Source organism: Mercenaria mercenaria, chromosome 7 (assembly GCF_021730395.1).
Source record: "Mercenaria mercenaria strain notata chromosome 7, MADL_Memer_1, whole genome shotgun sequence".
NCBI classification, from domain to species: domain Eukaryota; kingdom Metazoa; phylum Mollusca; class Bivalvia; order Venerida; family Veneridae; genus Mercenaria; species Mercenaria mercenaria.
In genome coordinates, this window is record NC_069367.1 from 69,289,134 (window position 1) to 69,315,155 (window position 26,022).

A 26,022-nucleotide genomic window follows, 5' to 3' on the forward strand; every position below is an offset into this window, starting at 1 on the left:
ATCTATTTAAAAGGTTATTTGCTAAATAAAGGATTCAGCAGTGTGTAAATGGCGTCATAAACACACTAAACTGGCTGCCTCCATGATCAGCCATTTCCTTAAATTTCAAACTGCCATATCTTTTTCAATAGTGGTCCGATTTTAAAAATTCTTTTAGCGTTATAAAAGGCTTGAAGATGGCTTTCATATAGAATCAACTTATTTTCAGGATTCCCTTACCCTTTAATGCATATCAACATTAACTTAAGCTAAAACGCCAATTTTAAACTCAACTTGATCCAATACAAGCTGTCTCCGTAAAAAACAGCAATCTATTTCGGCAGTGAAAGTAATATCCAATTTGTATTTTTTTTTTGTAGTCTTGCCATATCATGTATAGATTATCATTTGTAGCTTGCATTTCCACTACCGTCCGTGAACAGGCTCAAACCGAGCCTGCCTCATTTACATTTATGCTGTGTTGGGCGTCCTGTGGTTGTCCACTTTTTTCTATTTAATCATCACAGCAGCGTTTAAAGTTTCCTGTTCATTCAATCAGAGCTGTTACATTAATTTTGGATTTATTGTTTTGACAGCATTTACGGAAATGCAGGTATAAATGTTGTATCCGAAGTAAATATTACGAATTATAAAGGATATGTATGAAAATTGAAAACGCACAAACATGTGTATCACAATGTGGTTTATATTCTGATTATTTCCAATATGACTTCAGACCAGGGAAGCTGATTTTGCCGATCCTGATTTATATCTTGTTGAAGAGTAAGAGTGCATTTACATTTTAATTTCTAGTTTTTGTGATAGATGTTGCGTTTTGCTGCTGATGTAATGTTATTAATATATAAATGTACGTTAAACGCTAGATGATTTTCCGAACAGCCTCAGTTTAATTTATACATATATTGAATAATTGGTACTTGAAGTAAACACTAATTGAAAACGAAAATTGTTGTCTTTAGGAAAAAGAGACAGAACTGTTGCAAGCTTTTGGCTGGCTGTGCACATATTTTAACTTCAAAATTAAACATCTTGGCACTGGCAATTTTACAAACAATATAGAGAAGTTTAAAAGCTCTTAATGTGGACGTATTTGTATACATATTTTGATTTCAGACCAAAGATATTGTGCCAGTTGTTTGACTCGTTTGAAGCTTCTATTTTGTCATACTCGTTAAAGGTATGGTGACACACAAAATCTTCAGAAATTAAGAGTACATCCATATAATCTTGTAAACGGAATTAAGGTGTTAGTACTAATGCATATAACGCAAGTATGTGGTGTTAGTACTAATGCATATAACGCAAGTATGTGGTGTTAGTACTAATGCATATCGGTGCTAATGCATATAACGCAGGTATGTGGTGATAGTACTAATGCATATAACGCAAGTATGTGGTGTTAGTACTAATGCATATAACGCAAGTATGTGGTGTTAGTACTAATGCATATAACGCAAGTATGTGGTGTTAGTACTAATGCATATAACGCAGGTATGTGGTGTTAGTACTAATGCAAATAACGCAGGTATGTGGTGTTAGTACTAATGCATATAACGCAAGTATGTGATGTTAGTACTAATGCATATCGGTGCTAATGCATATAACGCAGGTATGCGGTGTTAGTACTAATGCATATAATGCAAGTATGTTTAGTGAGATGGGCCGATATCTGCTTTACATCATGAGTTATACTAGATTAATAACATAGTGGTATAAATGGATAAATACAGACATATACCAACAGAATTCAGAATTCTAAGAACATGTTAGATATGGTTTGTCAGAATAATTCAATAACTGTGATAAAATAGAATGTAAACAATTTCAAGAATTTTTATTGAAAACTACATATTAATGTGACATGGGTTAATTGAAAACAGTTAAAATAAATTGTGAAAAGACACTAACGTTTGAATATTAGCTTGGGTTTTGCCTAATTATCTTAGATCTTACGCTTACCACACCCTTAGAATCCAAACTGGTAGATGTGGCAAACACAGACCGCAACGCCACTAAAGGTATTGCTTATGATGCAGTACATTAGATATTGAATACGAATACCATTTCATCCTAAAGCGACAGTGTTATATAGATACAGGAAAGAAATATATTAAGAAATTTGATATAATAAGCTATCATAATTACCATTTATGGACTGAAAACTACAAATTAAACAAGTCTTAAAGAATCCACTGAAATAAGAAATACTACTGTTAACGCTAATAGTTAAATACTTGAATATCCGAATGTACATCTAAACATTTTAAACACCAGACACTTGCATAGCTCTAAAAAGCTTCAGATTTAGGCAGTATTCGTACCTAAATCTTCCTTATGAAGAAATGATTATTTCCAGCATTGTATGCTTCATAAAACGAACGTTACAAAAATGAAAGTCATGACACAAACGGCGGAAGAATAAGGACTTAAGGCTGATATGCTGATCAAATCAAAGACTCTTTTACATCAAAATGATTTTAGTGTATTCATTATCGCCTAGTTATTTTAAGAGGTCAGACAAGCCTCGTGCTAATTTACAAGAAACGTATGCCGGACATATTTCAGTGGGCAGCCCACCTGAATCCGCTTGTGTTGTCCATGCCACTTAGTTTTTAATTGTCAACAACAGAAATAGTTGTATATGCAAACTGTAATTCAAAACAATAATCGAGATGTAGATTTTTTGCTAATTAATAATAAGACTGTTAAATTCAAAATGACCAAATGTGCAGTTACTTATAAGAATAAATAAAAGTTTTACTGAATTTGCACGTGCGTTTGATTATACCCATGTTAAAGCAATAAATGAACAAAACAGTTGAACAATTTTGTTAAAATAAAATGCAATAATGTCATTCATTTTTTCATACATATTCTACTAGATTTATTGTGCTGTTAAAGGTAAGACACTGTTATAGCATGAAAATCATCTTGTTTCAGCGGATGATATGCGAATGATAATGCTTATTTTCAACTTTCTTGCATTGCAAATATGCTGGAAATAAGCGACAAATAAGCTTTTCTCTAAATATATATTAAGATGAATGGCTCAAATATATGTGCTATCTATAAAATTGCAAAACAATTCAATTGCGAAGAGTAAGCAATCTAGCTGAGCTATGCACAACAATCTCTGTATATATTAGTAACTCTTGTTTTGTAAAAACACCAGATATCAAATGTGAATTTCTCCTTCTCCTTCAGTGTATTTACTATCATTGGCTCTAGTACTCTCTGTTGATGGCTTTCTGGTGATGGACTGCCTATTGCACAATTCGCTGTTCCTTAATCTGCATCTATGAACTAATAGTTCTATGATAAAGGCAACTGATCCGAGGAAAACTCCGATCAAACAGACGTAGAACGCACTTTGCACATCCATCAATGAAATCGGTTTGGCCTCAGTAACTGTATTGCGCGCACAGAAATTTGCTTTTGGCCACCATTTCCTCTTCCAAATTTGAAACAGTCCTCCTTCATGTAACTTGATTAGTCTGAAAAATGTTAACGAGACAGATAATGTAAACGGAGGCAGTGTTTGTTAATATTTTGCCTCTTAAAATATATAATTACATTATTGTAAACTGTTATTGGCGTGTAGTTACATGAATTCTGATGTCGGCGTAAGACACTGTCGGGTTTGATGTTGTCGGCACACAAATACTTGTAAAACTGATGTCGACGTGTATATGCATGTATTTGTTTTGTCGACTGGAATATACTTGTAAAATGGTGTCGAAGCTAATGTTGTCGACATGCAGAGACTTGAATATATACTGAAGCTGGTGTAAAGATATCAATACGATTATCAGTATACGATAAAATAATTTCTACCATTGACATGCAAACATTACAAAAAATCCATTGTGACTTGATATTTTTAAACAACCTAATGTATAATATAGTACATTATTGGAAATCCAATTATACATAACATGAACAGCAACAGAAACATATAAAAGTACTTTTATCTCCTCTATTCATGGATATATAAAGCTAGCGCAACATGCATAGAAGAACGATAATTTCAAACCTAATACTGGATATGTTCACAGTGTAATTAAAACCTGAATATCCAAACTCGAAACACAAAATGTTTATATACATGTATGGTCATCACGTGAATAAACTTGTACCGAATTAGAGCGGTAATACAAAGTAAGTCAGTGTAGATATGATAAAACCATAATGAACCATAACGCATTTACAGGTGAGAATATAAAAGAGAAAAATGTATCATTTAAATTATTTACTTACTGTTTTGAAAAGATAGCAGTATGTGGCGAGTTTTTCACGAAACCTAATCCATACTTAAGTGGTAGAAATTCTTCATTGATTGATGTTAAGCTACATTCCTCCGCCATTGCTGTTTCTATATACGTCTTATCACCTAAACAGTAAAAACAAAACATAAAGAGATATAACCTGAATTGTTCGAAGATAGAAACACATTAAAACTAGATGTGTGTCCATAGGACACAGGTGCCCCCACTCCTGCCACTGTAACATGGTTTTATGACTCGGGTTAAATAATCTTTAAGATGTTTGCAACACAAACTTTTAAGAACCTTATGTGTATTTTTGACTTAGTTAGCCATAACTCTGGCCTAGCTGAGTAAAGTCCTAAAGATAACACTTCATAGGCTATAAAACAATCCTCTAATGTTTTATGATTCTAGGTCAAGTACATTTTTAACATACATGATTCACAAACTTTTTTTAAGTAAGTCTGGACAAGAAGTCTGGTCTTGTGTAATGAAAAAACTTAAAAAACAAAATAAGTCAGGGGCCATAACTCCTACATGACTGAATAAATCCGGACGCAAAACCCCAGGTGCAAAACTGCACATGCTGACCAATATTCCTGTTAACTATGGTGACTCTAGGTCAAATACTTTTGGAGCTACGCGCGACACAACTTTAAAATGACCAATTTTTTTACTAAGTTAGGGGCCATAACTCCTACATGATTGAATGAATCCGGACGCGAAACCCCAGGTGCACAACTACACATGCTGACCAACATTCCTGTAAAGTTTTGTGACTCTACGTCAAATGCTTTTGGAGCTAGGCGCGACACAACACTAAAATGACCAATTTTTACAAAGTCAGGGGCCATAACTTCTACACGACTGAATGAATCCGGACGCGAAACCCCAGGTACACAACAACATATGCTGACCAACATTCCTGTAAAGTTTTGTGACTCTACGTCAAATACTTTTGGAGCTAGGACGGACGGACGGACAAGAGCAAATCTATATGCCACCACCACTCATGGGGGGGGGGGGGCACAAAAAGTCAAGATATTGTCTATAAGATAAACAAAACTGATTTGACAAATATTAATGCTTATCTATCAATAACCGAAGTTTTGATATTTATTTTATAGCTGTGTTCGCAAGAAATGATAACTTACAAATATCTCTTAGTTTACTTTCATTTCACTTACACAATGGAGTGGAAAATAAAAATGACTTTAGGCACAATATCATAAGTTTTCACTAGAAAGCCAATTTTAATTGAATTCGTATAGGTACGATATACCATTGCTTCACTGCTTCAAATGATTTTTATCATAAAAATAGTTTTTAACAATCTGAAATAAAATGAAGGATCACCGAGTATTTTACAGTGAAGATACTATAGTTTAGTTTTGCATGTATCAAAATGGCACATTTATGAACAGGTGTAAAACACGTCAGGTAGGGTTAGTAAAGGTGATATCATATTGGTCTTTATTATATCTAACTTTTGTCTACAATGATAAAACCCAATTACCCGAGAAAGAGATGTTTTGATTATCAAAAACATTTCCAATCTTTTTGACACGGGATCAAGCGAAAGTGACTGTCCGGTCAAGTGACCGCGTTTATATTTTGAATGTCATATTTAGGGCAAATAACTGCTTCATTTTTTAGCCAAATCATGAAACGATTGCCTCCCTGGTACAAATATAGCAGTGACGTCATTATTCAATGTGTACACAGGTGATTCAGATGACAGTAACTGTCAGAAAAAAACAAAACAAAAGAATTAAAAACATTTTTTAACTTTTTCTACTTAAATTTGTTCGGCATAATAAAATAAATATCATATGGCAGCATGTGTGACATTGATATTGTCAACCCTCGAAACAGAATGTCACCACTTGGCTTTCGCCTCGGGTGACATTCTGCCCTTGAGTTGACAATATCAATGTCACACACGCTGTCATAAGATATTTATATAATATAACCTATGACTATATTCAATATAGTGTGTATCACTTAATGTAGGTCACATTTAAATAATAATCAGGTACAATATTAAATTCGCAAACTACTTTAGTAGGTTCAACACATACGCGTACATGTTATGAAAGAGTAATTCTAGCGATCCTTTGTTTTTGCTTCCAACATAATATGCATACATCTCAGAAAAGAAAAGCACGTTTTCGAAGACACAGCTCTATTATTTAATTATTATATTTGAATGTAAAAAAGGCCCTGTAATTTAGGAAAGTAGGTAAAATATTATTTGTATTTAAATACTATATATACACTACCTATCCAGGCGTATTTGCCTTTCTTAACTTTCCGGATGTGCACTTCTGGGTCTGTACTCAATACGTCAGGATCCGTCTTGTTAAAGTCACGAATACCATCTCCAATAGGTTTATACGTTGGATTATCAGAATTCTGCGAAGTTATTGATAAATATGGTATGTTACAAATACCGTATCCATAGTGTTTATTTTAACAATTTTGCATTTTGACGGTTTGAAAAGGTGCTGTTTTCACAAGGGATTTGCTAAATAATTTGTAAACACTTCTTACGCATAAAAAGTAAATGATAGAGTTTATGTGAAAATCATGTTTAGATGTGTGATGGTATAGTGATGGTATAATTCCCTGTGTGGCCTTTATCCTTAGGACAATGAGGCCATGCTTATATTAAAAGATCTTTATTCCGGTCATGCGTTTCCACAACCCTCCATAATGAAACCGAGCCTGCAACATTTTCATTTTTTGTCATGTTGAGCGACCTGTAGATTTTCCACTTTTTTATTTGAAGAAATACAGAATAACTATTAACTGAATCTCTTCCAATGAATTGAAAAAATAAATATACTACACAGTGCGAATTAATAGTCTGGTAATGCTTGTGCTGTTATCACTTAAAACCTCGGACAATGTTATAGAATAAAGCCTTATTCTAACAAATTCAAAGTGGTTTATTGAGAAATGCCTTTATATCTTTTTGACTGGCTATTTCCGTTGTGTGTTGAGTCATAAAGATTGTTTAAAGGTGTTCAAAATTGTAAAAAAAAAAAATGAAAAAATGTCAGAATATCTTTTTAAAAGTATATTAGAAAAAAAAAGATATATTTGTTCTAAATCCACATTATTTAAAGCAGAGATTGTCCTGTGGAACAAAGTATGGCTTTAACAATAATGATAATAAAAAAAACGCAAGATATTTTTGAAAATCAGAACTGAAATTAGAATATGAGGATCTTCTACGACTGCCTGTGTAAGACGGGGCTGTCCGAAACCCGAGGGACTGCGCTGAAATGAAATCCGAGGACAGACTTGTTAGGCAATTTTTCCTGCTTATCGTTAATATCATTGCAACATTTAAAACACTCGTACACTAGGACGTTTTATTTTATGTTTTCCAGTGAATTATAGAGTTTTCTCAGTGAAATATTTTTTAAAACAGTAGATTATCATTTTTATTTTCACTGTTTTTGCCGAACTAGTTCCGGTCCTCCGTCGCGATTGAAGTCAAATTGTATACCGAGCGTTATGAATACCGGGGACCATAATGACGATGACGTCGTTAAAATGACGTCATTTGCGTTATGCTTTCTGTTGATCTTTCGCGCGATTTTCGACATTTTATAAATTGCGCGACAAAAGTAGAGTCTTACACATGAAATAAAAAGAATATTTGTTTGTGTCAGTGAAATATCAATTTTATTTCACTCATGATCACCAAAAAAAGTCATTTTCATATACATACTAACTGATGACGAGAAATCTTGTGACGTGTTCTTTCAAAGACGGAGATAAATGCAATCTCGTTTTACTGTGTTATCGTCATTCATTTTATGATATCATTAAATGTTTATTTTATTATTAAAAGATATGTATTTAAGGCCTATGTTATTCTGAAATTATGAATTAGGTGGGTGGGGTACATGATATTACTTCTGAGAAATTTCGAAGTTATTGTAAAACAAATTTTATTCCAGTGTAACAATACATTAAAACCATGCAGTGCTGAACTCTTACTTTAATTAAAAGACTAAAGTGGGAAAAGTTATCAGTATGTTCGGGTCACAATTTTCGGGGTAAGTATTCTATATCATCAAGCATAAATGCGAAAAAGTATAACATACATAGTAAAGCTGAACTATCCGTGTAAATGAGCTGAGAGCTATTTTTCTATTTCCATTTATTACTTTTCTAAAAAAACACATTAAAATTAACCAGGTGTCGGTAAAATTTGTCATTTTTGTGCACATGCCTTTACACATTAAAGAAGTCCCAACTATAAGTATGGTGTGCGAGAAGGGCCTGAGCGCTTGTACGTAGTGCGCATTTACAGGGAGTGTATTGCTCAAATTAATATATTAAATATATATTTGACTTTATCGTAAGTCCGTAAAGTGCACCAAAAAAAGCAGTATTAATTTTGTAATAATATTATTTATTTACAAGCGTAGCCTATCTCTGACAAATGACATCGAGAATTCTAACTAGCCTTTTAGAAAGCTGCATTTTCAAGTACCTGATATTTTCATCTTTGGTTAAAAAGCATTTTTTACAATACATTTTTGTAGATAATGACTGGCTACAGAAGGAATATCACGGAAATAAAAATACGCTGGACCTACGGAATGCTACAACCTACTAAACTTCAAAGTTTAAATTTTTGCTTTAACACACTGGCCATAGCTTTATCAGATCAAGTGGTTCCAACGTTGTTTGAGCGGTGAATTTTACGCCGATCAGATGGAGAAATATGGCTGATACTACAAGTTTCCGGTATTGTAAGTGTGATTTAAAGGAATTTCTACCTGTTTAATAACTAATAAAATGAAAACGATGGGTGCACCTGGAGCGCAAATGTGTCTTTCTTTTAGCACATGTGTCCGTTTAGCTGAGATATGTGCCGTTTATTCAAACACTTCTGTACAGTTCGGCGGGGGTAGGAGATTTTTGACAGTTTTTGACAATATCGCATAAAGTATAGTATTAATCGGGAACAAGTAACTGAAAAAACACTTTTTATGTAAAGGGCTACCTCTTAAAACAGAGTATATGTATTTTCATAGAATTATTTAGGGTTATTTCTGAAAAACTGGCCGAAAACCTAATGCAACGCCGTTTCGAGTGGGTCGCCATGCAACGCGATCAAGTGGATACCGTTCTGTGTCTTACTTGCGAAGTATTATCCGTCTCAAAAACAGTCATTCAAGCCTAACAATGAATAAAATTAGTGAGTTATACAGCATTATAATATCCCGCCATTACTAATATATTGTACTTTTACATTTTTATGTTAGCTTAACATTTAACATATTTTTGTGGACATTGTCAAAACACATCAACACAAAAACATAATGCAAGGACGAACATCAAACAATATCATTAAGTAAACAATAGTAATAGTTCGTAAAAACAAGTACCATTTCACGGATATTTTTCTCCTCCACGAATGGTACTGAACTGCATACCAAAAGCGGGTTGACTCTTTAAATCAGTATAGTTACAGTTGGTAACTTTTTAGTCCCTTAAAACCAATACATTGCGATTTCCACTGATTTACTGTGCATTTAAGCCAGTCATACAAAATAAAAAAAATGTTGATCCATGATAAAAGTATTATTCAGTTGTTTGTATATATTTTCATTCATATTGTTGGTGTAGCGTTCATTTATTTTCAGAGAGATAAATCACAGAGAACCTTAAAACTGGCCAGGGAAAAGACAAGATTTTATTTGGCCTCCATAAAACAGAAACAACGTAATAAACCTCTATGGTCGCCGTTCAAAAATGAAAATACAAATGAAATACAGACACCAATGCAGGGCCGGATCCAGACATTTTTGACTGGGGGGGGAGGGGGGGGGCACCAGTCTTTGTTCACCAGTCTTGAACAAAGACATCAACGCCGAGGCGCAATATTTTAGAGGGGGCGCCTTTGCCCATGTTAGGTAGGGGGTCAGGGGCGGGTACGGTTAACTCCCTGGAAATTTTTTAATATAGGCATAAAATGGTGGCCTCTGGTGCATTTTAGGTCTAAATTTGGAGATATTGGAGGGGACAATATTCCCCTCTTGATCGTGGGGTGGTGGGGGGGGGGGGGTCAAGGGTTCCCCCCCTGGAAAATTTTGAAATACAGGTATGAAATGGTGGCCTCTGGTCTTCAGTCAAAGTGAATAAAGCAAAAAGACAATTATTTTGCAATATTTCTAACTGTTATCAAATCGAATTAGTACCTATTGGCTTTTCTTCTTTGGTTACAGAAAGTTAAATAGTACAACTGTGGTACATCTCTATTAGTATTGCTAATCCGGTTTATTTTCTTTCATTGGTGTCTGTATTTCATTTGTATTTTCATTTTTGAACGGCGACCATAGATGTTTATTACGTCGTTTCTGTTTTATGGAGGACAAAATTAATAAAATCTTGTCTTTTCCCAGGCCAATTTTAACGTTCTCTGTGATTAATTTCTCTGAAAATAAACGAAAACTACCACAGCAATATGAATGAAATATGTACAAACAACTGATCAATACTTATATCAAGGACCAAAGTTTATTTATTTGAATGAACAGCTTAAATGCACAACAAATTAGTAACGAAATCTCAATGTATTGGTTTTAAGGGAGTAAAAAGTAACCAACTTTAACTATACTGATTTAAAGAGTCAACCCGATTTTGGTATGCTGTTCAGTACCATTCGCGGAGAAGATAGATATCCGTGAACTGGTTCTTGTTTTTACGAACTATTACTATTATTTACTTAACGATATTGTTCGATGTACAATATATTAGAAATGGCGGGATATTAAAATGCTATAAATCTCACTAAATGTATTCATTGTTAGGCTTGAATGACTGTTTTTAAGACGGATAATACTTCGCAAGTTAAGACATAGAACGGTATCCACTTGATTGCGTTGCATAACGACCCACTCGAAACGGCGTTGCATTAGGTTTTCAGCCGATTTTTCAGAAATAACGCTGAATAATTCTATGAAAATACACCCGTTTTGTTTCAAGCGATCGCCCTTTACATAAAAGGTGTTTTAACAGTTACTTATTCCCGACTCACCCTGTATTTCATACGATATTGTCAAAAACTGTCAAAAATCTCCTTTCCCCGCCGAACTGTACAGAAGTGTTTGAATAAACGGCACACATCTCAGCTAAATGGACATATGTGCTAAAACATAGACATATTTGCGCTCCCGGTGCACCCATCGTTTTCATTTGATTAGTTATAAAACAGGTAGAAATTCCTTAAAATCATACTTACAATACCGGAAATTTGTAGTATCGGCCATATTTCTCCATCTGATCGGCGTAAAATTCACCGCTCAAACAACGTTGGAACCACTTGATCTGATAAAGCTATGGCCAGTGTGTTTAATAAAAAGTGAAAAATAAACTAGACCTCTATGATAAAAATCAAATAGATCGTTTCGGAAGTGTTAGAGAGTGAGAAAGCAAACATATCCTACGTAGTATTTAGCATGGATGATTTTGCACTGGGGTCATGGGACTCGTCCCGAAAAGGCCGGTCCGTCAGCCGCGAGTTAGTTGAATGAATGGTTACAGACTTCTATCCGCATGGCGCCTGGCAAAGTGGTAGGAGTTGGAAGGTAGTTGGCTAGCACAATAAAGGTGTCTCATAAGCCAATTTGGCTGGCCCTTTCAATAAGGGTGACACTATAATAAAAAATAAAAAGAGACCTTTACCTTTATACAGTAGGGATATGTTTGTTTTACATGTAACATCAAAGCATTAACCCCTCGTGAAAATATTATGCTTTCGGCGATCACTGTATATGTATAATTATAATATTATACTTTGACGTTACACTGCAACAAACAAATACCCTTTTGCATATTCATTTATATAAAAATAAAAACAAGCAAACAAACAAACAACTATGGGGAAAATGTTTATCTTTTTATTTTGTTGGGTTTAGAGTAACATCAAAACGATACAATTAACTTTTTCCATTTTTTTTTTGTAGGGAAAACCTCCAGGTGCCCCTCCAAACATTTTTGGGGCTCAGTTGAGTACCTAGATAGAGGCAGAGACCTTCGAAAAGTCAGCTGGTGGCTTCCTTACACCATCCCACGCCGGTGGCAAGGAATTCAAAGTCAGCGACCTTGGCCATCCGGTCATGGAGGCATCTATAGAAGTAATGTTTGAAATATTTACCATTATTCAATTCTCACGCTGATTTTCATTCCTGTGAAGTGAACAATTATGTCTACGTTTTTCTTTTGCAACTATTAAACTTATATATTCAATTAAATCCCGATAATATAAATGATACTGTCAATGATATTTACCGCCTGAAATTACAAATGGTTTGTCGAATACACCATACTTTTAATTACAAAAATTTACACACCACGAGGGTCGGAAAGCACGAAATTTACGTTCTTGAATGTATATATGAAACGTCATGCTTGAAATGTAAATAAAGGAATAAAAATAATTTTTAAATGTTCGTGGAAAAGATCGAACTGTGATTGTCGGTGTTTCCGGTACAGAATATATATGAACGTATATACGAGCCGTTTCATCTTATGGGATTTACAGGAACATTGTAAGCGATTGTTTATTTATTTTATTTATGTTCTAGTAACCTTTGACACTGATTTCGAGGAAAAGCCGTATTTGTGACACATACATGTCTATCGTTGGGCTGTAAAAAGATAGATCCAAAATTTGTACTAAAAGCTATATTGCATAACTTCTTCGTCATTTCTGTGCATAGAATTCGGTTGCTATTTCGTTAGAATATCAGAAAATTACTGGAAATAAAACATATCTTTGAAAAAGTCCCGATCTTTCATCATTTGTTTGGTTGGCGTATGTTTACAAATTTCATATTAGTAGGCCGTCATGTCCAAGAAGCCGTGTATAGTGATAATTTTGATGACACATTGGTTTTATTTTGTAATTGTGAGTGATCGTTACGTGATCAGAAAGATCGGACAGTGGAATGTTATAAAAAAGTGATACTTTATTTAGATTAGAAAGTGAATCGCACTATACAATAAGGAATTCTAAGGTAAAATACTCCTTTTACTTCGTTCACCGAAGAAAACATGGCGGACATATTTTTGTAAAATATTGGTGCACGTATGATTTGTGTAACCCAGTTTAACGACGTTTTCTTAGAAAACTAACGCTCAGCTCATTTACACTGACATATCCTTGATTGATGAATATATATATTGTATAGATATAAGAGACTTACGGTACCAAATACTTACCCCGAAAATTCCTGTGCATTTTCCTCTTGTGCACTGTTGGAACATGTTTTTGAGTGTCATTGATACTTTATAATTTACTCGGAGATACATTTTTTTATTATTATTAGTTTCTCTTTGAACCCCGAGCATTTCTCGCGTTGTAACGACAATCTCAGTTTTACATAGGAATTTTGCACTGTCAAAATAGCATAGTCCTTAATGAAATCACTAATTGCAGTTAAAGATTTCATTAAAAGCAGTTATGTCCTAAACTGATTTAAGATACAAAATGTAACATGAAATATGATATATCAATCATCTATAAACATAGTATTTTTAACTTAATTCGATTTAAGGATATTTATAATTGTTTTACGATATTTATCATAAAATTTATGATTTCACTGAAAAATCTAAGAAATATCTAAATTATGCCTAACCCCTTTGAAATCCTAAATTTAATTTACGGATATGATAATTCAACAAAATATTTACCAAAAACACTGCTGCGAAATGGGTATCTGATAGTGTGCCCCATCTGTATGAGCCTTTTAACTTGATCATCTCGGAAAGTGTGTCAAATGGAGGTTTCTCTTTTGTTACTGTGAGAAAGGCAATAAGGTTGCCGGAATAAATTCCAACAATGATAATGCAAAACAACCACCATGAGCTCACCAAAGTTCGACCGGCTGTTGAATCTGGCAAATGTACGCCGCCTGAAAATCGCATAAATATTCTCTTTTGTGAAATCTAATTATCAGTCCTCAACTCTAGGAATAGGAAAACGTGTCATACCAACAAAGCTTTGGCCTCACCAATAAACAAATCTGCTTTACTGTTTTTGCACTGCTCATTCTGCACGACCATAATAGTCCGGGAATAAGTCAACCCTGCCTCAGATTAAAGATCGTAGAATTCCACTGTTTCAAATTTGCAATTACCGCCAACAAAAACGAAAGAAGAACAGTTGAGTTGTGATTATCTTAGCGTTGATACATGTTTAAGTTTTGAACTTTTCTGTAAATTATAAGCTACACTTTACCTTGGCATAACAATGCTCCGTACATATACCATACAGAGTTATGCAATCTATGGAGTCCTCCATTGCGTTCTCGTTCATCGGAATGTTCTGACTTCTCATAAAATGGATTATATTTCTCAATTAGGAATGCCAACATGGTCATAACTGGCAGAGCAAGTCCTGCAAGTAATGGACAAATACGTAAGTTTCCCTTAGTATAACATAAATTAACTTAAGATAAAATATTGTAACTACTTTGGCAGCCAGATTAGTATGTATAAAGACCACGCTTGAAGTTATAAGTATACTGATGAGGTATGACAACGCAACAAACATTTGTCTGAATATATTTTTACTACAAAAAGCATCACCTTGAAATGTTCAACACATACACATCTCGATACTCTATATCCACTGTGTTCAAATTTAATCAGCACAACACACAGTCAAATTACCACAATGGGAATAGAGTATCAAGATATGTCTGTGTTGAACATTTCAATGTGATGCTTTTTGTAGTAAAATATATTCAGGCGTATGTTTGTTGCGTTTTCATATCTCGTCAGTGTACTACTATTCGTACAACATTGTTGGAAATAAAATTGGAACTTAATTGTCTGAATGGAACTGATTCATAGGCTGTTTCGTTTCCTTAAAATTCCGGAGTTACTAAATGAAGTACTCCCTAGAACAAACGTACCTATGGAAACAAGTACCTCCCATTTGAATGGATCAATCAGTGTTCTCCATTTTGTAGCATTAACATCAGGCTTTTTCAGAATGACAGTTGTATATTCATAATAGAATGGATAACTGAAATCCATAACAGGGGTCCTGTCAGATGTTGTTGATAACGGTGCTGCAACCATGTCAACTTCCTGAAAATACAGTTAAATGGGAAAAACAAATGTACTAGGAAAGGAAATCGAGAAATAAGCAAAATAATGTTATGGTTCTTTCAATCTTTCAAACTGTGTGTCTGTAAGCTGGAAACTCAGTACCCAGTAATCGAAATTGATTGAAAACATAGTGATAACATAACATGCACTGTACATGTTCCATAAATCTGCTTTGCATATTTACAAAATTGTGCCCCCTTTCGACTTTATATCATCCAATTGACAAGGATGTCGAATAGTCAAGCGTTGTTGTCCTCCGGCAGCTCTTGTTAATTATTATAATTTCATAATTAAAGCATGCTATTTTATGTTACACGCAGTAGAATGTAAAAGGTCCAGACTAACTACTTAGGTGAACAAATACGAAAGTTGCTGCAAGATGCAGCAAAAGGAAACTCCGCGCCAAACAAAGCAATGTACGTAGTACTGATACAACAGGAGATGAAAGAACGATACTGGTTCCATTGTTGTAGACCCTAGGCAAAGAGACAGTCTGACAGGGTTTCGTGAATGTTGGGAAAAAATACATTGCCTTTGTAGTGTGTGCAGGATTTTAATGGTTGTATTTAGTAACCCCATTTTGGATTGATCATGACCCATATACGAAATTGACATCTAAGTTTAGGTATATGAAATGAAATGTATTACATACACAAGGCTGTGCTTAAATTCAGACTTACGTAGTTGTTCATCCGAAATGACTGAGTTTCAAACTTAGCTCAGATGTTATCAAGACCATTATTCTGATACAATGTACAATGAATGAAACACAATAAACATCATTTCATCCCGCCTATGGGGCGTTAAAGTCACAGTTTAAAAGGAACAAGCAACTTATAACCCAAGTGTTTATGGCATGTCAAACGTTGCTAAATTATATATGTATGTTATTATTATTGTATGTTTGTTATTGTTATTCAATGTCTTGTCATTCATATTCTAAAAGTCATTATTGTTATTCTATATTTCGTTATTCTTTTTGTATCTTTGATATTGTTATTCAATGTCGTGTTATTCATATTCTAAGTCTTGCCATTGTTATTCTATATGTCGTTATTCTTACTGTATGTTCGACATTCTTATTGTAAACGTCATTATTGTTATTCTATATTTCGTTATTCTTATTGTATCTTTGATATTATTATTCAATGTCGTGTTATTCATATTCTAAGTCTTGCCATTGTTATTCTATATGTCGTTATTCTTACTGTATGTTCGATATTCTTATGGTAAAAGCCACCATTGTTGTTCAATATCTGACGATTCTATTTACAAAACTTGTCATTCTTATTCTATGTTATGTGATTGTATTTGTATAGCGTCGCTGTGCTATTTATATCGCGGGAAATTGCACATACAATAAGAATATCAAGCTTACAAAAACAATAATGAATATACAACAACAATAACGTCTTTTACAATAAGAATATCGAACATACAATAAGAATAACGACATACAGAATAACAATGGTAACACTTAGAATATGATTGACACAACATTGAATAACAATATCAAAGATACAATAAGAACAACGAAATATAGAATAACAATAATGAATTTTACCATTAGAATATCGAACATACAATAAGACTAACGACATATACAGTAACAATGGTAAGACTTAGAATATGAATGACACGACATTGAATAACAATATCAAAGATACAATAACAATAACGAAACATAGAATAACAATTACCGTAAGAATATCGAACATACCGTAACAATAACGACATATACAATAACAATAGCAAATTTTAGAATATGAATGACACGACATTGAATAACAATAACAAACATACAATAATAATAACATACATATATAATTTAACAACGTTTGACATGCCATAAGTGTTATATGTTGACGATTACGTTGTACGGTGCATTTACTTAGAAGGTCTTAACCTCCTCCTTAGGAGAACAGCTTATGAATACGCAGCAATGAATATTGACGTAACAGTTCACTACTACATGTATAAACATTTTACCACTATATACAGTCATATACTGATCAACTGGTATTTTGGAAGGCCAAACGGTCAATGTTGTGCATTCAGCCACCTCTCATGAAAGACTATTGTTCTAATATTGCTAAAGGTCAGGCTGTAAGAAACATACATTGAGACAATAGAGCAAGGATACTTTAAAATGCAAGTCAACTTGGTTCAAAGGGCCGTTTATGCCTTATTGTTAGGTGACATCTGTAAAAAGTTTTGACTATAATTATGCATATCAAGCATTAAACACATAAATTCCTAACTTAAAAAATGAAATAAAGTATAAAACTAAAAATATAAAACACTGCTTACGATTGTTTGTTCCAGACGTACGTGCTGCGTTATAAGTTTGGTGTTGATTAACGAAAGAGGAATGGACATAGCGTTGGGCGGCGGTTACCGCCAAAATTAGTAAATATACAATCCATTCATAAACAAGTCAGCTAGGGCAGGGCATTTCAACGTCGTCTAGTCTAAAACCCCATCCCGTCCAATATATTTGCATTCAACGCATTGTATTAGGAAACTATTTAATGCAAAACTTCATTCCATCCATTCAAACATGGAACGATGCTTTGAAAAACTTGTTGCGACGCACCGTAATATGAAATCATCTAACAAGACGCGATACCATACAGCTCAATGTGAAGCCGTTTAACACAACATGAGTGCGTGCAGTGTAAAATGAAATGATTTATTTCACCTTCACGCTGTCCAATGCATATTGAAATCGATTTGTGTAATTAAGAGCGGTTTATACATAGTCATGCCTATAGATGACGGAGCCTTGTGCCTTCAAGGAGTTGCAGAGTGACTTACAAACTTGATACATTGAAACAATAACATATCAACATCACGATATACAACATACAACAATTCCTTAACATTAACAAATGCACAACAATCCTTAACAAATTCCTATATAGAAGTAGTAGTATAAAACTTACTAATGTAGATACCAATAAAAGTAACACAACAAAGTGGGTTAAAAAATTAGCATAATCAACTTTACATGCATGTACAAAGCAGTATCCGGAATTTCGGTTGGAATAAAAGGCCTATACCCCCTATCATAAGAAATGAATGTGGCAAATAACAATGCCTATAACATAATAAATCAATATTTAAAAGAAATAAAAAAAAAATTATTACACACGAAATGGGTAACTTTTCTGGCGCATTCATCAAACTGAAAAAAACGAAAAGAATTTTCCACGTGATGTCCGATACATATTGCTTACTTTTATGCTCTTTGATTTCTTTCCTGCTTCATTTTTTCCCCGTGAAACTTATTTTTCTCGTTTGTGCTGTTGAATCTGATGCCTTTATTACGGGACTGATCAGACATTCAAAATAAAAATTTGATATTTTGCAAATCGAAAGGGGCCATCACAAATACTCCGTGCCTGTTGGAGCGGAGAATGGAGACATTTTCAACAAAAACATAAAATGAACAGGGTCACACTGGTGAATCTTTAAAAATGCTTAAAGAGAATTATATAGGTACAGATTATTAGTAAACATCTATTTGGTATAGAATATAATTATACAGAAAATTCTGTCTTTCGGAATGCCCAACATTTAATGACTTTCAATTAGATATATAAATTTTCATCGAAATATTTGACAATTAACATTCGTCCTCCACCTCCGATTCATGCGGGGAAGTTGGCACTTTGTACTCGTACAGACACCAGAAATGCTGTTAGGTTAACTGTCCGCCGTTACATAGCTGAAATACTGTTGAAAACGGCGTTAAACAACAAAAAACCCAAACAAATATCACTCCAGTCATTATTCTTCAAGGCAAATTTGATATAATCATTTTTTTTTTAATATTTACAATGCCGTCTTTACATATTGAGTTGGATTACATATCTTTTGTTGGGTAGTTTAGGTCGCTGACTTTGACTGACTTGTAGCTCGCTATGGTGTACAACTCTTCATCATACCTTCATACGAGGAAACCATCAAGCTGGATTATGGAAGGTCAATTGTTATACAAAACACTGAGTACATGAACAATGCCTGGAGGGTCGATTAGAGTCTTCCTTTACCGTCAAAAAGCTGGCAAAAAACACCATATAAGCTATACCTAACATACCAAAGTTTAGTTCTATCCATTTTAACAGTTTTATACATGTAACATATCAAGATAGGAAATGCATATGTAGTGATTTTATACAATTTTCTCATTTTCTCAAAACCTGCCTTTTCGTTTGATCGTTGATTCTAAACAACTGTAACAAAAATAACAAACAAACCTCTCTCTGAAGTTGGCCAACCAGTCCATTAAAGGTTTTATTTCTATCTTCATAAGCTCCCCATTTACCATCAACAGGCTCTGTTATTGTGTAACTGAAGGGATATAAAAGAGCTTGTGCTGTTACTAAAGATCGAAATTATTTAAAAGGAGGTTCCAGGGCAGATATTGCGTGTCTCCTCCTCTTGTAGGATTTGGGCTACCTTTAAGTAATTCATGCAAAATGGTGCTTTCTTCACAAACGGGAACATCTTTGCCATTTTTGTTCCATATCTTACTCGTTATATCTTCCCAGTAATTATAACACAATGGTAGCGCAGGTCAGCTTTTATTTGAGTTTTGAGTAGAAAATTAAAAAGATGCTTAGAAATACTAATCATTTTGTATACATGTTTAGATCCTTGGTGGTATTTACGGCTCTAGAAAACTTTGTCAGTTGTTTTATCCATAAAGTGTTTTTGACTAAATGACAATATGTACAATAATAACTGGTCAGATATCTCGATGAGCGGTCAACAGAAATTCATTTCATTGACCTTAATATTTTATTATTATTTTCGATGGAATGTTTATCACTTGCTCAGGAATGTTTATTTACCCGGTCAGAAAACTGTTGTAAATACGTGAGCAAAGTGAAACGCAGTAGAGTGTTTGTCTATTATATATTAGATATGACATTAATTCTTTTGTTTCAAGTCATTACTTCTAGTCATCAATTCATCAAAATTTAGTTATTGCCTCTGCAGCCGTTGTTTTCGGTTATATGTGTACGAAATGGACGTTTTTGACTGACATGTTTTGGAATTTCTATGAATATTTTGAAAATATCTGTAAACATTATCGCGATTCTATTCTTAAAAAAAGTATAAACACTCAGGAAAAATGGTAAGGACAAAGAAGGTACAAGAGAAAGCGATTTAAAGAGGAGTTGGAAGGTTTATGCAGTACGGAAGATTTAGAAAGGAGTTGGAAGGTTATGCAGTACGGAAGATTTAGAAAGGAGTTGGAAGGTTATGCAGTACGGAAGATTTAGAAAGGAGATGGAAGGTTTATACAGAACGGAAGATTTAGAGAGGAGTTGGAAGATTTATGCAGTACGGAAGATTTAGAAAGGAGTGGTTAGGTTAATGTAACATAGAACTTTCGGCCTATTAATAAATATATAAATAATTCAGAACATTTGCATGGACAAAATCGTTTTAGACGCTGAAGTATTAATACCTGAACTGGTTCTTAGTACAATTTAATTTCTGAATTCACCTCTGTGTATTATCAACAAAAACTGCTGACTTTCTCAATCTACTCAACCTGCAAAGTTGCATGTGGTGTAACAATAATCTCACCACAAATTTGTCATATTCACGTACGTGTTACAAACACATAGGTGAACAAACCGTCGTATAAACGAACCAATACTGTCATTAAAGCTACTAACCCACACATTGTGAATTGTATTTTTGAAAATAATTTATCACCGAAAGGCAAAATTCCGCCACTGTTTCATATGCTTACATGAAACATAATGGTTGACCAGTTTATAGTTTCCAGAATTACGGGAACATTCGATTTTTTTGCAGTTTTTCTTATGTACTTTTATAAACCGTTACAACGCTTTATTTTGTAAACATTAATAAATATAGAACGAGAAGCGACAGTATTTTTAGACGCTATCATCACGTATGAATCAAATCAAAAGTGCACATGTAGTTTGACGAGTCAATTTATATATCCGTCTACCGATTAGGGAAGTCAACATGATTTACTTTGCCTTATTTAGGTAATAACCAATATATATCGTACCGAAAAACACTACGTAAATAACGGACCGTTCCATTATTAAAAATACACAAACATCGCTCGCCACAAAACTGAACTATAGGTAGCGCACAGTATTATGGCGTTTAGAAGTTAAAACAAAACAATAACTTAGTCAGTGATCCCTCGTTGGCCGAGCGGTTACGGTATTTCTATTATACATTTTCGTCGGGAGTTCGATCCCCATTTTTTTAAGTTGCATCACATACTTTGAGTAACTTTGTTTTTCTCTGGTTTCTAATTTATTGTTTTGTTTCTTATTTTCGTATAAAATTGGTCGTATCTATAAATCAATCAATCAATCCTAAAATTATGGCCGAGCAATGCTTTCATTAAAGTGAAGTTCAAAATTGTTACAAAACTTATGAAACTAACTCATACAGGTTTAAAAATATCACAGGAAAGCTTAAAAACATTAGATCATATTAAACGTGGAGTGTATTTAGATATAATTACGTGTCATTTGCAACATATAATTTTAGTGAACTTGTTAGAACTAGATTTACTTACTCGTTTTACCTTCATTGAAGTGTACTGAAGAAAAAATAAAGGCAAAATTTAACGGGTCAGGGAATCGAGCTCATGCCGAAAAAGTACAATACGAATACGGCAATCGCTCTGGCCAACGAGAAATCACTGACTGCATCGTAAACGTACTAAGTGTACTGACTTCATATTATATTATCGTTCTGTTTGTTTTTATTTCAAAACGTCACAACAGTGTGCGATACCTATACGCCGGCGCTCTGTTGATATAATCACGTGATGTTTGCTAACGGGAATTCCACTTTTTTATAAACCGGGAAACCCTTATCAGAAGTTGCAGATGAATGTTTTTTATCTTAAATTTATTAAGAAAACCACGATTTTCAACATTTATTTATATATTTGGGTTTTACGGCGCACCAACACAGTATAGGTTATATGGCGCCAAACAGGACTACAAAATTTGGTTTCACATCTCATTTACATCGAAATAAAAACATGAGGTATGGAATCAAAATTTGCATACCTGCTAGAATCACAGAGTTACAGCAAAACCAAGTGTTAAGACCATATTAGTCGCCTCTTACGATCATGCAAGGGTAAGGCAGTGGTTCCAATTCTTTTCATACACAGATCGTCCCAGAACCACATGGGGCACGATTTTCAACAGAATTTGACGAAAAATGCATTGTTAGAACATCGGATATGCAGCATATAGGTGAATATAGCAAACGTTTGAATTTTTAAAATCTTACATCGCGATGTGTGTGGGTTAGTCGCTTTTAATGTTATTTTTCCCTACTTGTAGCATAGTCTGAAAGAGAGAAGAATCGCTGATAAGGAAGAATTATTGTTAATAACATTTACAGATATAGCAATAATCTCAAAATTTCTTTGTTTATAAAAACAAAAAAATACAGATGTTTACTTACGTGAAGTTAAGTTTATTAGAAAGCTCTCTTAACAAATCCATACAAAACCCTTTATAGTCAGTGGTACCGTTGACGTCTTCTTTTTTGACAAATGGTGGATACTGCACAAGAAATTTCACATTTTAAGAAGCATTAATTTGAAATTGTTTGGTAATTTTCTAAATTTCGTTTATCTATGGCAATATATTACTTTTAATGTTTTTTTTTCTGTTTCAGCTTAGGTGTTGCAAACAATATTTAGATATCCCTAGTGTACTTTAGAACAATGGCTAGTAGGTACAGTACACTCATTGTTACGGCAGCTCGTTTGCATGATTTCACGATTGTCGAGATAGATATCTATCAGCTTTTCAATGAAATAGTTCATATATTCTAGATGCAAATTTTAATTATACAGAGTCCTACCATTTCAAATCATGTATGTATTTAGCAAGGTAGAAAATCGTCAAGGTTACCTTCAAGGTGGAGACATTAAAATGTCTCTTGTTGTATCCATACTTTGTGTTTGGGAAGATATCCGAGGCCACGACGACGTTACCGTTAATTTCAATGTAGCCAACGGAGCTAAACATTCTATCAGATTTCTTATGAAGTAATGTGTCGATATTGTAGGCTAGACATTGACCGGATGGACTCCATGTTGCTGCAGTCTGAAGACGAAGTAAATCAATCGGTTGTAGACGTGTGAAGCATAAAAATGGACATACATCTGTTAACCTTTCATGATATAAACTGTATTAATAAGGTAAAGATTGATTAACCGACTTGTTGTAGACCATACAGTTGTAATGCTGCTTGTGATGTGTCAGTTTCAATATTTTCAATTTGATACCTTAAATGAGCATTTTTGAGCAACTAAAATAAAGGCAGCTGTCTATTTTGGAATCTGAACACGAAATGCTTTTATTTACATATTTGCGATATTGCTGATAACAAATTATATTTGTTACAGTATATGTATACGTTTTTTTATAAATGACATTTAGCGATATTTATCAATTTATGTTTTGATTTCACTTTTTCTTGTCTATATATGACTGCGACGTTTTGCTTTAAATCCTCTCACGCACTTTCTCTGTGCTACTACATACTTCTTCCACTTGATTCTTACTTTCTCCAGTTTATCTATTATAGCTGTCTTGAAGCCGCGACGACTTCCCAGTAATTCTTCCTTAAGTATCTCTAAGGACATTGGTTCAAGACCTTCTTTGAATGCCTTAAAATAAACATATCGACAGTTAAAAATTCAAGAAACAAATATAAAAAACAAATGAAGTGTTATAATTGATATATATTGTTAAATGCCGGATAAAACACTCATTTCTTGATTTAATAATTATATGCATATCAAATATGGTTGATTTAAATCCGCTAAACAGCTCTTGTTTCAAATGCTTCAATTAGTCATGATATTGAAACATAGTTTAGTCAAATATACATTTTGATTTAGGCGGTTAATAGCTGACTGCGAAGTTGTTGTCAAATACGTGAATAAAAGTTTGACTTAAGAAAATACAAATGAATCCACTAGCAATAAAAAGGGCAATATGATATTTTGATATTAATTTTGAAAATGACACTTTGCCGTTCTCACTAATGTGTACTACTGATATCAAAACACTGGTTGAAAATGTGGAAATTTGTTTCATAATTAATAACATCAATACCTCAAGGCCGTTTCCACTGACTCCTGGAAAGGCGACAATAGCGACATTATCAAGATCGTTTGCGCATGCTTTGAGAGTATGTGGCACACCATGACTTTGTCCATACACAACAACCAGCCATCTCGAGAACATTTTTAAGGAGAGTCTTCTGTGAACGGTTAAATGCGTCAAATGTGTTTGCCTGTGGAATATACATTTAATAACAACATTATAGTTTACATCGGTTTGTAATTGTAATGGTATTTCGATATATAAGTGTTTACTGGAATCAAATCACACTCGAGAAAAGCCAGAACTTTGGTCGTATGAAAATTAGTTGACAAAGCCCTAGCGCAGAGGGGCTTTAATGCTCCAATCCGGAGAACTTGAAAAAACAATTAACTATGTGTTGTTTTCAACCCCTTTGAAAATACAGGACTTATCAAAAACACAATAACCTAACAGTTATTTTCAATAATGTATTGTTTATTTCATTTGTGTAGCTAGACATAAAGTCACGCCTGTACAATTTTAAGTTACATGATATTCCAAGCTTGAAAGACTGAAGAATCTGGATGCTACTCCTCACGGACATGATTTCAGACACGAACAAATTTCTGTAAGGAAACTGGATGACAACTTACCAATCTTAATGAAAATTTACCAGCAAAAAATAGTTCGAAGACAATGTTTATTTAGAAAACACGAGATCTGAGCAAAGAAATATCATTTCCATACTGTGAAAACTATTCATCACATAATGTCTGCTATTGTTGAAATATTTCATTTCAGGTTATTTACAAAATATGTGAATTATAAGTTATTACCGTTCTTAGTGTTTTCCGAGCGCAGTAGAACTGACAAAGTACTATGAAATTAATTTCTTCATTTTGATATTTTTTAGCTTCAAAGTTATAAATCCTCTGCAGGAGATTGTGTAGAGATCTCTCGTAGTCAATGTTAAACAAAGAAAGCAGAATCCCTTCTTTAGATAGAGCGTCAACAAGGTCGGACGCCTCTACTTCTGGAAACAATAAAGCATTCATTCCATTATATTTTTCTACTTTAATTATCTATGTACTGTGCAAATTTGTAGCAGTAAGTCTATTACAATTTTCATTAGATTGTATATGATTTTATTGCTTTTTATATGTATATAAGATGATGTTCATAAGTTTATATGATGTTTCATTCTTTAACTTGATACAGTATTGGTGTAAACCAATGTAAAATTATCATACCTGTGGATGTCTCGTAGAAAATAAATACACATCTCCACGCTGACTGTTTCACTATAATCGTCAGTGCCGTTGGAGCAAGTATCGTTAAAAGACTGTCTTCACTGAAAAACAAATACTACTGTTTTCCTTGGTTAAATGTTGAAAAGATTCAAAATACCAATAAAAGTAAAATGTTTTATTTCTTTAAAGGCGTGATTATAGTAATAAGTTGACATTTTGAATACA

The 26,022-nt window shown here is 33.7% G+C and overlaps 1 protein-coding gene across 2 annotated transcripts; it reads right to left on the reverse strand.

Moving 5' to 3' along the window:
- Window positions 1-1,817: 1,817 nt before the first annotated feature.
- Window positions 1,818-25,519, reverse strand: LOC123553979 (glutamate receptor U1-like). 2 transcript variants are annotated; one of them, XM_045343783.2, is made up of 13 exons: window positions 25,384-25,519; window positions 24,578-24,758; window positions 24,022-24,126; window positions 23,366-23,560; window positions 22,911-23,011; window positions 19,679-19,772; window positions 18,571-18,603; window positions 15,218-15,395; window positions 14,539-14,697; window positions 13,992-14,212; window positions 6,548-6,680; window positions 4,258-4,390; window positions 1,818-3,494 (listed from the first exon to the last, which is right to left on the reverse strand). In XM_045343783.2, the coding sequence occupies exons 2-13, from the start codon at window positions 24,707-24,709 to the stop codon at window positions 3,176-3,178; spliced, it is 1,803 nt and encodes a 600-aa protein (XP_045199718.2). In that variant the 5' UTR covers window positions 24,710-24,758; window positions 25,384-25,519; the 3' UTR covers window positions 1,818-3,175. The 2 variants fall into 2 exon arrangements, with proteins under 2 accessions (XP_045199718.2, XP_045199719.2); XM_045343784.2 differs by lacking the exon at window positions 18,571-18,603.
- Window positions 25,520-26,022: the final 503 nt, after the last annotated feature.

Bases quoted from the DNA above. Each gene is read 5' to 3' on its own strand.
- LOC123553979 (XM_045343783.2), bottom strand. From the start codon at position 24,709: ATGTTCTCGAGATGGCTGGTTGTTGTGTATGGACAAAGTCATGGTGTG. The intron at 23,012-23,365 runs GTAACCTTGACG...TTTCTTGTGCAG, and splicing joins TTAATGTCTCCACCTTGAAG to TATCCACCATTTGTCAAAAA. The intron at 4,391-6,547 runs GTAGTGTATATA...TTTACTGTTTAG, and splicing joins AGGCAAATACGCCTGGATAG to GTGATAAGACGTATATAGAA.